The 14,569-nt window shown below is 33.3% G+C and overlaps 1 protein-coding gene across 1 annotated transcript in view; it reads left to right on the top strand.

The window, feature by feature from the left end:
- Positions 1–13,947, top strand: part of LOC148609472 (uncharacterized) — a 35,979-nt gene extending 22,032 nt beyond the window's left edge. Inside the window, exons 6-9 of the mRNA XM_088542224.1 lie at positions 3,546–3,707; positions 8,207–8,327; positions 11,375–11,425; positions 11,859–13,947. Coding sequence (XP_088398350.1) covers positions 3,546–3,707; positions 8,207–8,327; positions 11,375–11,425; positions 11,859–13,645 — 2,121 coding nt within the window. The 3' untranslated portion in view covers positions 13,646–13,947. The remainder of the gene's footprint in view (positions 1–3,545; positions 3,708–8,206; positions 8,328–11,374; positions 11,426–11,858) is intronic.
- Positions 13,948–14,569: the final 622 nt, after the last annotated feature.

Genomic DNA, 14,569 nt, shown 5'->3' with positions numbered 1-14,569 from the left:
AAAAACGAAAACAGTACCTTTGTTGATAGGATTGAAAGAGTAATCAAGGGAACCAAAGTTATAACGGTAATCACAAGAATGTAATCCAGGGACAAAGATCCGACATGGCAAACAGACATACACAACAAAGAACATAAAGTAACAAAAATCATACATACAAAGTAACAAAAGCAAATGAGCAACTCGGACTCCACAAAAAGATTGGGAGCATGGACCAGAAGCATCGGTAGGGTAAGCGTCCTCCGCTTTTCTAGAAACACCCGCAAGTAGAGCTGCTCATAAATAGTCAATTCCGGTGTAGACAAACGAGGAAAGGAAACCATTGACCCGTTGAATAAATCAGTTTTCATTGTACAGATGGATACACCATAACGATCCACGAGTTCATGATGACGACCATGAAACTTCTGTAGTGATGACTTCAATCTTGTATCAACATAACCCTGTTCCAGAAGCCTATTTGTTCGAGTTCTAGCGCGATACAAAAAAGTCTGCGTAGTTTCGGAACACTCTGGCATAACGTATGAGTTGTGATATGAACACTCCATACGTAGGTACTGAAGGGATGTTGCCACATATGAAAGGAAAGTTGAAAATTTTGAATGAAAAGTCATCACGTTTGTCGTAAAGTTTGGTCAATAGTTTTCCATTACCATCGATTTCTGAGTGTAGGTCAAGATATGAGGCTGTTTTCACAGTGTCTGTAGTAACCTTTATCTCAAGTTCTTTTGGGGTAGATGCGTTCTATCAAATTCCCGAAATTAGGATTGTTTAAAGGTAATACGTCATCTATATAGCGGAAACTGAGATTAAAGGATCTAGCCAAACGATATTTTTTTCTTTCGGATCAGATCAGCTATAAAGTCAGCCTCATAAGAGTGAAGGAATAGGTCAGCAAGTAAAGGAGCACAATTTGTTCCCATTTGAATGCCGACCGTTTGTTGAAATACACGTCCACCACACTGGACAAATATGTTGTCGATTAAAAATCCAGCATTTTGTAAACATCTTCCTCTGTATATTTGGAAGATGCTTTGGAATTATTTCTTACAAAGTATGAGGAGTCTGTACCAAGAACTATCTATTTGTATCTAGGTATACCATGTTGTTTTGGAAAACAATGTATAATGTTTTTAAGTCGGGAATAGAATTATACCGTGTTGAAAAATCATAGGTTTTAATGCTATTATATTCAGATAATAGTCTTGAACTGAATGTCTCCACAAGATCTTTCGAATTTTTCAGGATTCACATTGAATTAGTACAACTACGGGAGTAACAAGTGTTGTGGTAGGACTGCAGACCCTCTTTTACAGTTTGAGTATAGAAGTTAAAAGTTTTGAAAAAGGTTTGGTGGTACATTTTGCAGATCCAGCTATGAAACGTTGTTTGTATGGGTTCTTGTGGAATTTAGAAATCCAGTACATAGACGATACATCACAATCATCGTCCTTGGTAGAGACCAAAAGAGGAAAGCACAGATTTATGGTTTTCCACAATCTTTTCTTTGGAGAGTGTGGTAGCAGTATAGGTCTTATCACTGCTATTATTTTCTACGTCTACCTCTGATAATAAATATGGATGTAAAACGTTTTCCAGACAAAACAATGTTGTTTTGGGCTTTGTCAACATATTTGTCATGTATAGTAGACAATGTTTTTGCAACATCGGGGTCTTTGAAAATCGATGTAGCCTTGGCACTCACTGACCTACTTTAAACTTTCATTCGTTTCAAAATTAAAGACCTCACGGCCTTTAAACACTCTGACAGAGAATCAATGTCTTCTTGTTCTCGTTTTATCCATTTTCTTGCATAGTCCTCGACGGCATCCATAAGAACTTTAGAGTTATAATTCCAATTTATGGAGCGTGGTTCACGGTACTTGGGACCTTTAGAAAGAATATTGCGAAGAGATTCGTTTTCGATGATGGTTAAATCTTCCGTAACGACGTGACCAGAAGGACCATATTTGAATGGAGAGTTTGTGCAAGAACATTCAGATCGTTTAGCCTTGAAGTCCTCAATGACCGAGGTTCTGCAATAGCCTTTTATAATTGAAAATTTTGGATGCAATGGGTGAAGTATAGAATATGAAATAATTGGTATGGATTTGTCTTTGAAATATGGAGGAATGTTGTTGGTAACATTTTTGTGATGGAAGATGTTAGCAAAATTAATTGCATCTATACCTTTGTTGACTTTCCACACAAACTGGCTTGAAGAGTCTGTGGAAACCAATATCCAAAATGATGGCATAAAGTATATATAATGATGAGGTGGGGTCAGAAACAGGAGTGTCAAGACTTGTTTTGTAAAGAGAGTGTAGTAGAGTGAGAGGTATAGAATAAAGTGTCGTTCTAATGTAATGAAATCCAAGAGGTTTTTGTATAAAAGGAAGAACACCATCTATGGAGACATCATGCAAACCTGGACGCCGAAGACTTTTGTATGGCTGGTAATAACATTCATTTCCACAATCGAAAGCTTCTTTCTATCATTTGCGGTTGTCATGTTAAAAAATGTCATAAATAACATTTCCATAGCAGTAACTCCAAAAAGGAGTCGTCATAAAACATCCGGATGCCGAGATAAATTACATTCATCATACTGTATTTCTTATACTTTTTTGAGATATATAATTTGTGGTTTAAATATGACAAAGGTGCCCATATTTTACGCTTGATCTTTATAATCGGTTGATCTTTTAAGATATAATCCCCAGGAATGAAAATGCAAATCACCATTTTTTTTTTGTAAAGATCCAATGAGTGGTTTCAGATGAGAAAATTTTTAAAGATATTTTAACGACAACAGACGACGACAAATGCTAAGTGATAAAAATAGCTCGTTTGGATCTTCGGTCCTGGTGAGCTTGATATGGTGTCGGTGAAATGAAATCGATTGTATTTTTTTCTTTCATTTATTTGCTTATCATTATCATTATTTATTTACTTATTTATATCATTCATTTATTTATTTTTCTTATCTTTTTTGCTGCTCATGTTTTCTATAATTCCTATCTCAGTTTCATTTTTTATATTCGATAAGCATTTAACCACAGTGGATAAGATAATAAGAGAAATATGACCTGTAAACTCTTTTTCTAAAGTTATAGCTAGAATGTCCAAGACAACAATGGCATTATTGTTTCTGTTAGATCATACAATGTTATAAAGAAACAATTGTGGATATTTACAGAAAAATATTGTGTAGGAATATTAAGTATGCAAAAGTTTGATTTTACTGAGTAAGAGCCTTTTTGAAAAGGAATTTTAGTTTCTATCAAAACGCAGATCCACACATTTTAAATCGACAGTTGGGTTAAATTTTCACCGAAGTCACAAAGTTTCAAGACAATCTTAGGAAAAATGGAAAAAAATCATGTTAAATATTATTACAATTGCATTTCAGTATATCTTGGAGAAACCTAACTGCACATTTGAACAGTTGTAAAATTCCAAACAGTCCTATTACAATGTTTTACACTTTGTCAACATTGTAACGATACTATTATAGTTTTAATAAAATGCTTCAATTCTTGTAGGTGAATTTAGAGAAAGAATATGGAACAGAACCCAAACTAATTAACGGCATACAAGTGGAAGAATTCAATCGAAACTGTAATATGACAATAGAATACAGTTTGGATCCTTGTTCCTTTCAGAATCGAATCATTTATAAGGACTTACTAAAAAACACTACTAAGGTATGTGATTTATTCATTCTCTCCTGGATAAACCCGTAATATGTGTTAACCAGACATCTACACGTTCAATTCTTCAATTCCAAGCGAACAAAAGGAGTTCAGTGTAGTCATGTTTCATTGTACGTCATATGTCTACTCGCAACAAGTTTAAGTTTACTGTTACATCATTCTAGCTATACAAATTTTTAACATGATACCGGTATATTTTAAAATTTCGACGATCAAGATGACAAAATATGATGTAAGGTATATGTAACTATTTTCAATTTAATGAAAACAAATGCGACAACATTTGGTTCATTTGAAAGTTTAGATACTACATAAATTTACTGCACCATCTTGAAGCTTGCTTAAACTATGTCATCTGAACAAAATAGAGATGAAAGAAAAATCTGCAATTTTGACATTCTCCTTTTTACAATTACCATATAAGATTCAAAGAACTAAAAACCTCAAAAACTGAAAAGCCCGATATGAGCTGATATGTTAGACTCATAATTGTCTTAATTATACGGTAGTAGAAAAAAAACTTCCAATGATAATATATGGTGAATGTGGATGGGGATGGTGTATGGGGGATAGTGAGGATGAGGAAATTTGTTTAAAATATTTATTCATATGAAAATGTGTTAAATTTAATTAAAAATAACATTTCAATTACTGAAGAAAGTTAAAATATAAAATTTAATTTGATTATATAGATGTTAATTAAGAACTATTCAATGGGAATTCCATGAGGAAGATTTTTCTCTATGAAATAGGTTATGGTATATTGTATTAGTGGGAAGTTTATACCATTCATGTGCTGTAAATGCCCAAGTGCTGCTTTTTTTATACGATCATTTTGTGTCATACAGGGCATGTCTTTAATAATAAGGCGATATTTTGAATTTTCTTGAGAAAACACCAAATTAGTCATTTTCAGTGAGGCAGAAATGCTCCAGGGGGTTTTAAAATAGCAAATTGTTCCTAATAAAGTGATTTTTGTTTGTTTTGTTTTGGTTTTTTTTTGTTTTTTTAGTTTTTGTTTTTGTTTTTGTTTTTGTTTTTGTTTTTTTTTTTTGGTTTTGTTTTGTTTTGTTTTTTTTTTTCATTTTATGCATTTAACTGAAAAAAAAAAACGTAGACGTGATTGATACGATTTTGAAATGTTAAGACAGCTGATATATTAGGTTGTATGGCAATACCTTTATACATTTAGGATAGCTCTTGCTAACTTAGATGTTCCTTCAATTGAATCACACATACTTTACCTTTTTCATCAATTTTGGTATAAATATCGGCTCATATTGACAAAAAAAATAATCTGTGAATATTGTTTTTAAATAGATTAATTCCTTAATGCAATGTTTAAAAAAAAACACCAAAAGGGATTACAACCTGGAAATTAGAACTTATATGTTAAACCCTTTTCCATGTCTCTAGCACATCTTGAAGGTACAGTTCAACTTTTTATATTCATGCATGCCAATAACGATTCTACTAAGGAAGAATTACTATACGCATGAATTTTAAAAAAAATATGAGTTTTTTTCAAAACTAATTTGTTCATCGTGTCATAGTTGTCCTTTCTTCTTTCGTCTACCCTGGATTTGACATTTTTATGAGCAACTCGGTGGGTGTTTCAAGAGAGGCAGAGGACGCCTACCCTACCGGTGCACCTGATCCATGCTCCAGTTTGTAGTGGAGTCGGAGTGCTCATTTGGTTTTGTAACTTTGTATGTATCATTTTAGTACTTAATGTTCTTTGTTGTGTATGTCAGGTTTTCATGATGTTTGGTCATTGTACCTGGATTACTTTGATTGCCGCTAGAACCTTGGTTCCCGTGATTACTCTTCTGTACCTAAATAATTAGATCCGCTCGAAGCGTTAACCAAGTAAAACGCAGATATGTGTCATCCTTTCATTTAACTATTATTTATAGAACTGCAATACAGAGGATAGTTTATGTATGATTTTAGTTACTTTATGTTCTTTGTTGAGTATGTCTGTTTTCCATGTGTGGTCTTTGTCCCTGGATTGCATTCTTTTGATTACCGCTATAACCTTGGTTTCCTTGATTACTCTTGTTCATTATATGGGTTAGTTTACAGATTGATACTGTGCCTCTCAATGCTGATAAAGCAATTTGTATTGCTAGTCATTTTTGTTTGAAGACCTCATGATTAATTCCCTTTAAATTTGTATAAGCAGTTAACAAAACTGGTGTGCTACTCATATTTGTTTACTCCTGCCTAGCCAACTTTCAGAAATTTCAGTTTCCAGGTAGCCAACATTGTCACTTTCCACTAAGCCAACATATGTAAAGTAACGAATTAAACTGTAATATTACAATGAATATGCGACTTTTTTGTAAGTTTCAATACTATAGTTAGTAAGGTCATAATGCCTAAGCAAACGTAACCATAAAATGTTACATGTACGCTACTATCAACACAAGTAGTGTTGATCCATTCCTTTATACGCCCAACTTGGTAAAAAAGGAATCGAAATGAAGCAAAGCAATCTTTATTCTTACTATTGTGGCGATATAGTGGAGTCACACTGGGGGAAAATAGTGACTCCATTGTGGAAGTGGAGATATTACAATTTATGCCTTTGATTATGTATGTAATATCATACAATATAATGGACATATAAAGGGTAATTGTTATGCAACATTCAATTTGTTATATTGACAAAAAGTAATAGGATCAATTCCGCCGGCTGCTGATATAGTGGTGTTTGAAAGCTGAGGCTGACGCAGGGGTGTGGATTTTCTCACACTAAAGCATATGGTCATTTGGTAATATAAAGCACAGTTGATGTTATTTGGTGTATATTTTAAGAAGCTGTCTATGTAAAAGTCTGGAATAACATGTGATATGAGTTTCACGGGATTAATTTGATCCCTCTGCCTTTTTTAATCTAATGTAATGTACCAAGTATATGTCTAAAAGTATGGAGTTTGTTATGAATCGACAATGGATGGCTCAGAAAAGATTTTAACATTCCCTAATATAGCAACCAATTTTCCTCAAATTAAAGGGTTATCTCTATTTTTTTCAAAGAATTTCAATGCATTTTATGTTACTTATTTATAACGAAAGTTAAGAATGTGCATTTAGTTAAAAACTAGTACCTTGGTAAATATCAAATATTTATATCGTAGGGGTATTTTGTTGGTACTGGGTGTTCTGTTGTAGACCGGTTACTTTTTTGCAATTCCCACAGTTACAATGTCTTTCACCAATCAGATTTTCTCATTCATTTTAAATGTTGAAGGTTTGATAGTGTGAAAGAGTAATCAAGGAAACCAAGATTCTAGCGGAAATGAAAAGAATGTAATTCAGGGACAAATACCAGACATGGAAAACAGACACGCACAACAAAGAACATAAAATAACCAAAATAATACATAAAAAGTAACAAAAGTAAATGAGTAAGTCATTCTCCACTAAAAACTTGTGTTTTTTTGGAGGCCAAGTTCAGAAGTTTTCCTTTTCCCACAGTTCAAATTACATAAAGTGTGATATGACAATATGTATTTTGGACAATAGAAATATCTTGGAATCAAAATTATTCATATATTCTAGCTATTATGGAACAAATCTAGCTAAAAAGTATATATTTATTCATTTGTAATTTTGGATTATTTACTCATCCCATCTTTTAATCCTTCATCTAAACGAGGAATATATTGAACTAAAAGATTGTTTCTGCATTGAACCTTACCATCTCTCAAGCACTGTTCAGAGATTTTTGTTACATAGTCAATTTTGATATGGAATATTGTCAAGTACAATAAATAAGGGTAGATTTTGTTAACACATTTATCATGTTCAAAATATGGGTATATTTCTGAAGAAAGAGTGACAAATAAAACATAATTCTGAAATTATTTTTGAATATAAGAAGACAATAATTTCGTAAGTTATTAAATAATGTAGTGTTATGTTTGTTGTGCGATGTGGGTAATTGTATAACATGTACAATGAGAAATAATTACCTTTATTCCACCTCATTAAAGGACGATAATCTCAGTACCAATGATGTTTCATAAGTAGATGACTTTTCTGGCTATTCATAAAGATTATGCCCACAATTACAGGACTTATTTTATTGATCGCTGTGTAATGACTTTTTTATGAAAAAAAAATCACCCAAATCGTAAACATTAGGGACGCTTTGGTAAGAATGAAAGAAACATCACATGTATTTAAAAGAATTAAATATTTCTTTTTTTGGTGTTTTATCGGCTTGTAAATACGTTTAGTGGAGGCATAATTTTGACATGAATGTATTCCGAAGTCACGAAATGATAATAAACCCAAAGGAGTCTTTTCCATTTTCAAATAAACACTGTCTGCGATTCAGAGCTGTAAATGCAAAACAAGTTGACAGTCATGGGATTTTATATAGTGTACTATTTTGATGTTTTAAATCCTTTAATTTACAAATGACTTCTTTCTTAAATTCAAGTTTGTATCACTAGAAGAAGGTTCAATATGTTTCGCAGATATTCGACGCAAGTGTGTATAATATGATGGAACCTTTACTAGTTCGATGTCTCTGGATAACCTTCCTTCGGATGGTAACATTACCTAAAACAGTACACCTATATACACCAAGGCTAGAAGGTAAATAATAATCACTAAAAATGTAATTAATCTTTTTTGGCAAACGTCAAGGTGAGATGATATTATTTAGTCTCCGAACACGAAGTGTTGATCTCTTATCATTTTACTCCGTTTATTATTATTATTCTATTATTATTATTATTATTATTATTATTATTATTATTATTATTATTACCCGTCTTCTACCGATATGCTATCAATTAATGAAATTGTCGGCGAAATTATCAAAACCGTAATTTTGAAGTTCAAAACTCGACCATTTTGAAATGGCTGCCAAATATGGTAAAAAGATCAAGATAGAACATTGCAATGAATCGGAAAGCTAGGTGCGTAGGAACTTGAAATTTGGTAGAGTTTGATATTTCAAACGTGATTATGCACAAAACCGAAAATGATGTGTTACCCGTTACTATAGCAACTAGTTTTCCCGCCAAAATTTCAATATGTTCTGATCTGGATGAAATATGGTATTTATGGCAAAAATGACTTGCATAAATCAAATTTTGACATTTCAAAAAGATTCGAAAGTTGCTGTTATCGTGAAACGTAAACTTTAATTATTTTATTTTTTATTGGTTTAATTATAGGTTTCATAACGAGTGAAAGATCAATATCGTAAAGAAACATCAAGTTTGTTCATATGATAAAATTTAATAACGCGAGTTTTTATATTGTAATATTCAAATTTCATTATAATTTCTCTGAAAAATTTGGCGCTTTACATTCTCCGTCTGCTATGGCAGAATTTTTAGCGATTCTCCGTGTATGGCGTAACCAGGTGTTACGGGTGAACAATGTAAGAAACGTCACAACATCGCTTCCTACCTATCAGACTTTATTGAATATGCCTCACAATCACGCAATAACCAATCACAACGGCGAATTTTTATATCATTAGTTCATATCACATCGCCCCATGATGTGATATGAAATGGATGAAAAGAACAAATCATAGAGAATAATGCGTAAAGTATACCTGTTAAGTATACCTGTCGAAAGTATACTTGGAACATTAGGAAATAGTTATCAATTCCAACTAAATAACTATAGATGACGTAGACCAAAACAAAATCTCCACCTGCAGATCTAGGAAACATGAAGAGCACCTCTCTACTGTGTCGACGTTGTGTATAAACGTCTTTCTTGTCTGGGTAAATGAAAAGCAAACAAAAACCTGTTCAAAATTCCACCATTAAATCTTCATTAAGACTGAAAAAAAATCTTTCAATCGAATAAATTTTCGTAATACGGTTGAAGTTGTTCAACATCTCCTAAAAGTCCGAAATCAAAGATCACTGTATGTTTAACTTAAGTTAACTTTTTTTTGTTTTGTTTTGATTATAATATTTTTTTTCTTTCACCTTGAACCCAGTGACAATAAGAGAGACATTTCTATTTGATAGTGTGATCCCCATAACAAGATCTACTAAGATTTGTTGTACTTGAAGACCGTTTAAAGAACACACTACAACATATGTTTTTCATATGTTAAAAAAGCTCATGAAAAATTAACGTATAAAGTTTTTCATACGTTACGGGATGATTACTGATACGAGTAATGAATTATTTTACGAAATTGTAATATCAAGCATATTATACATATATTTTTCCCTTAAGAGCATATAAATGACAATAGTATGGTTTTCGTATGATCACATGAATTCATCAAATAGGTTGTCATGTGTTTTATGTAACCAATCAACACGAATTTTCACATTGGTCCTTAATGGACGTATCTTATGTGGAATGTATGTTGTGTTTTGTTGTTTTTTCAGTTATGTTTGAACTTTCATTAGAAGGGTGGTGAATTATTAAGGCCTTATGAAACTAGTTTTACCTCATCGTAGTTCCGTGCCACATCCAGGAAATGTTGGTCATTAATGTGTCTATGCGTCATATTACTTTTTTCATCGATATATTACCGTTGATTTATTACGCTTGTTCATTAGTTATAGCCGGAACCGCTACCGAACGGAAGGATGAAGAGCTAGCGAGCTCTGTAGCATAGTGCATGTGTAGGTACAAATCACATGCTCAAGACTGAAAGCCAACCTGATGTGTACTGTAAATGTCTGAGGACAAAATGTGATTATCCAGTAATAAAATTATTCTCACAAATCGACGTAAATATCCGTTGACGGATACATGTCGGTTCTATAATTTTAAAAATTTATTCTGTGGAATCAGTTGCTATTTTTGCAAATTGTATTTTTATCATTTTCCATACTGAAAAAAATTCTTTCCTTATGCTGATAATATACATGATGACTGGATATCAAATTTTAGTCTCCAGCAATGTTAATGAGGGACGTTGTCGTTTGCTGGGCGAAAAGGGTCCAAGGCTGCTCAATGAAGTTCGAAGTTACCCCAAAACCTCACTGAAGTGCATGACAAAAAACAATAAATAAACACAGGTCAGGCAGATGGATACATAAGACGAGTTCTAAAGAAGTATGTTGGGTTTCAAAGAAAAAGCCTTGAAAAAAACCTGAGTTCAAAGAAATTGTTCTGGGGTTTAATAGAATAAAAACAGCCTTTATTATTTTTTTAATGGACAACTGTATGCCTTTCCTGTCTTGCTCTTTTTCAATGAGTTAACAAAAGAAGAAAAAACTGTAAAGGTGCGATGCTCGGTTGATGGCTGTGCCCAACTCATATTATTTAGTCAAGTGAATGCTTACTTTGTTACCAAAACCTTTATTTACAGTAATGTATGGATAGCATACAAGCTGTTATGGAATTAAAAGGCAAAATGTAAAATATTGACCAAACTGGCGAGAAAAAATATCCAACATTTTGGAATATGAACAAGAACATAACCATAATTCTTATAATTTCTCAAATTTTTGAAAATTGCATAAATATACCAGAAACGTATCTTTTACGAAGTGTTTGAATAGTTTAGTTAATTCAAAATGTGGAAACCTTTTCTTAATTATCAGTCTAACTTGAAACGTAGAAATTTCAGCCACAAGTCAGGAATTTTCTTACAGGTTGATCATGCATTTCTAAAAACAACTTCATGATTTTTATTCCGTTTATTTTAGGAAAATTCGTTTCCATGCCAGTAATTGCTTTTAAAGGATTTTGGTATAATGGTAAGTGAATCCATGGTTGTTTGTATATAGTGTCCATTGCATTATTTTAAAAGAAGAATTGTATACTTGAGGAGAAATTGTATTGGATACTTATTAACTTTGTTCATTATAAAATATTAGTATCAACGTTAATCTGATAAATGTTTCTTTTGTTTGTTTAGCCTGATCTTGATTATAAAAAGAATAGTCTTCCTTTATATATATTTGATGTAATATATTTAGCAGCAGAGTGTATTTACCTCTGACTTTAAATACATTTTGGTGACAAATTCAATATTTGAAAATTTGTTGAAATGGAAACTACAATTATTGAAAATTAACCAAATTCAAAGGTAAGAATGTAACCAAAAATACCAAATCAATATTAAAGGAGAAAATAAACATGCCTTTATCTATTTATATTTTATTAATTAATTACGTTGTTTTCCTTTAGAGAGATTGAACTACGGCAACTCAATGGCAAAAGAGTATATGACAACACAGGGGAACGTTTTTATAGAACATAACGTCATGACACAGAAACATTCTTTATCGACAACACATGCAACATCAGCAACAGCGATCACTAAACATACATCACAAACGTCCAAACAAGCAGACGACCCAACAACATCACATACTTCCACACCAGCAGACGACTCCATTACATCACTTACGTCCACATTAGCAGACTACTCCAATGTATCAGTTACGTCCACATCAGAAGACGACTCAACTACATCACAAACGTCCATATCGACAGACGATCCAACTTCATCACATACGTCTACACCAGCAGGCGACTCAACTATATCGCATTTGTCTACATCAGCAGACGACTCAACTACATCACATACGTTCACACCAGCAGATTCATCAACCACATCACATACGTCCACACCAGCAGACGACTCCACTACATCACATACGTCCTCACCAGCAGACGACTCCACTACATCACATACGTCCACACCAGCAGACGACTCCACTACATCACATACGTCTACACCAGCAGGCGACTCAACTATATCGCATTTGTCTACATCAGCAGACGACTCAACTACATCACATACGTTCACACCAGCAGATTCATCAACCACATCACATACGTCCTCACCAGCAGACGACTCCACTACATCACATACGTCTACACCAGCAGACGACTCAACTACATCGCATACGTCCTCACCAGCAGACGACTCCACTACATCACATACGTCCACACCAGCAGACGACTCAACTACATCGCATACTTCCACACCAGCAGGCGATTCAACTACATCACATACGTTCACACCAGCAGATTCATTAACCACATCACTTACGTCCACACCAGCAGACGACTCAACTACATCGCATACTTCCACACCAGCAGGCGATTCAACTACATCACAAACGTCCATATCGACAGACGATCCAACTTCATCACATTCGTCCACACCAGCAGGCGACTCTACCTCATCGCATTTGTCCACATCAAGAGATGACACCACTACATCACATACGTCTGCTAGGTCAAAACCAGCAGCTTCATCAACCACTTCACATACGTCCTCACCAGCAGACGATTCCACTACATCACAAACGACCACACCTGCAGACGGCTCAACTACATCACAAACGTCCATATCGACAGACGATCCAACTTCATCACATTCGTCCACACCAGCAGGCGACTCTACCTCATCGCATTTGTCCACATCAAGAGATGACACCACTACATCACATACATCTGCTAGGTCAAAACCAGCAGCTTCATCAACCACTTCACATACGTCCTCACCAGCAGACGATTCCACTACATCACAAACGACCACACCTGCAGACGGCTCAACTACATCGCATTTGTCCACACTAAAACACGACACCACTACATCACATTCTTCCACACCAGCAGACACCTCAACTACATCACAAGCTAGACAAACAATGACGTCAGAAACACCTGATATAAAACAAACGCTTGAGTGTTGCATGTGCCCTTGTACTAAAGTAGGTGGTGGTGTCATTGATCTAGAGAAAAGATTACAAGAATTACATGATGATTTAACCATTGACAAACATTCTCTGTCGTCGTACAAAAGATTACATCGAAGTGTAGGTGATGAAAGACCGTCGGTTGTTTTCATAGGATCTTTTGGAGCTATGATAATCTCTTTGTGTATTATATTAATCATATTTCTTGATCTGTTTTCTTGCATTCAGAATTTGAAACCGAAACGTTTGAGTAAACAAAAATGAAAGACATGTCTGTTTGAAACTGAAATTGTAAATTTATAGTTTTAAACACATCAAGGAAACAAAATGTCCCCCATATTCGTGCTTATCGGTCTTTTCAGTATATGCAAATTTAGCTTTTACTGAACTTGTCTAAGTTCTGTACGTAAAGATAATGAATACTGGATCCATTGTTGGAGTTTCTGTTTGTTTACTTTTATTTATTTTATTTTATTATTATTATTTTCTTTTGATAAATAGATAAATAAGAGAATAAACCCGAAAAGTGAAACTCTTTCATTTTGAAATGTTTTGTGCAAAGTGCACATTTTGTACGACTGACGAAATGCATTTGTTTCTTTTTTTATTAATGTTGTTTTTTTTTTATTATTGTTACTGTTTTTAATTAATATTTATTCATTTTTGTTTTTGTTTTTGTTTTTGTTTTGTTTTTGTTTTTTTTTGTTTTGTTTTTTGTTTTGTTTTTTGTTTGTTTTTTGTTTTAATTTTGTATTTGTATTTTGTTTTTTGTTGTTGTCCTGTACATTGAACTCGAATTTATTTATTTATTATTTTTTACTAATTCATAATAAATAAATGATTTTCCTTTTTGTTACATGCAGTTTGCCAATCGTTATACCTTTTGTATATACCAATTGTTTCGTCATTAACTAACCGTGAAGTAAAGAAAGTTTTTCAAACCACGTGTTATTTTATGTTTCATTGATGACATAATGAATGCTTCTTTTCTCCTCAAACTTTCTCGAACTGGTTACTAGTATATTAAACTAAATAGCGGCAAAAAATACCGATGCAATAATTGTAGAAAATATTCAAAAGGGAAGAAGTTAAATTAGAGTAATAAAATATCATAACAAATTCGAAAAAGTCAGACCAGTTAAACCAGTTTGTGTGAAAAGACAAGATGAAGAAAAACGATCATTTCTT

This window comes from Perna viridis, chromosome 8, assembly GCF_037379345.1.
Source record: "Perna viridis isolate PV_CMFRI_1.1 ecotype Kerala chromosome 8, ASM3737934v1, whole genome shotgun sequence".
Classification (NCBI taxonomy): domain Eukaryota; kingdom Metazoa; phylum Mollusca; class Bivalvia; order Mytilida; family Mytilidae; genus Perna; species Perna viridis.
This window is presented reverse-complemented; position numbering and strand designations above follow the sequence as displayed.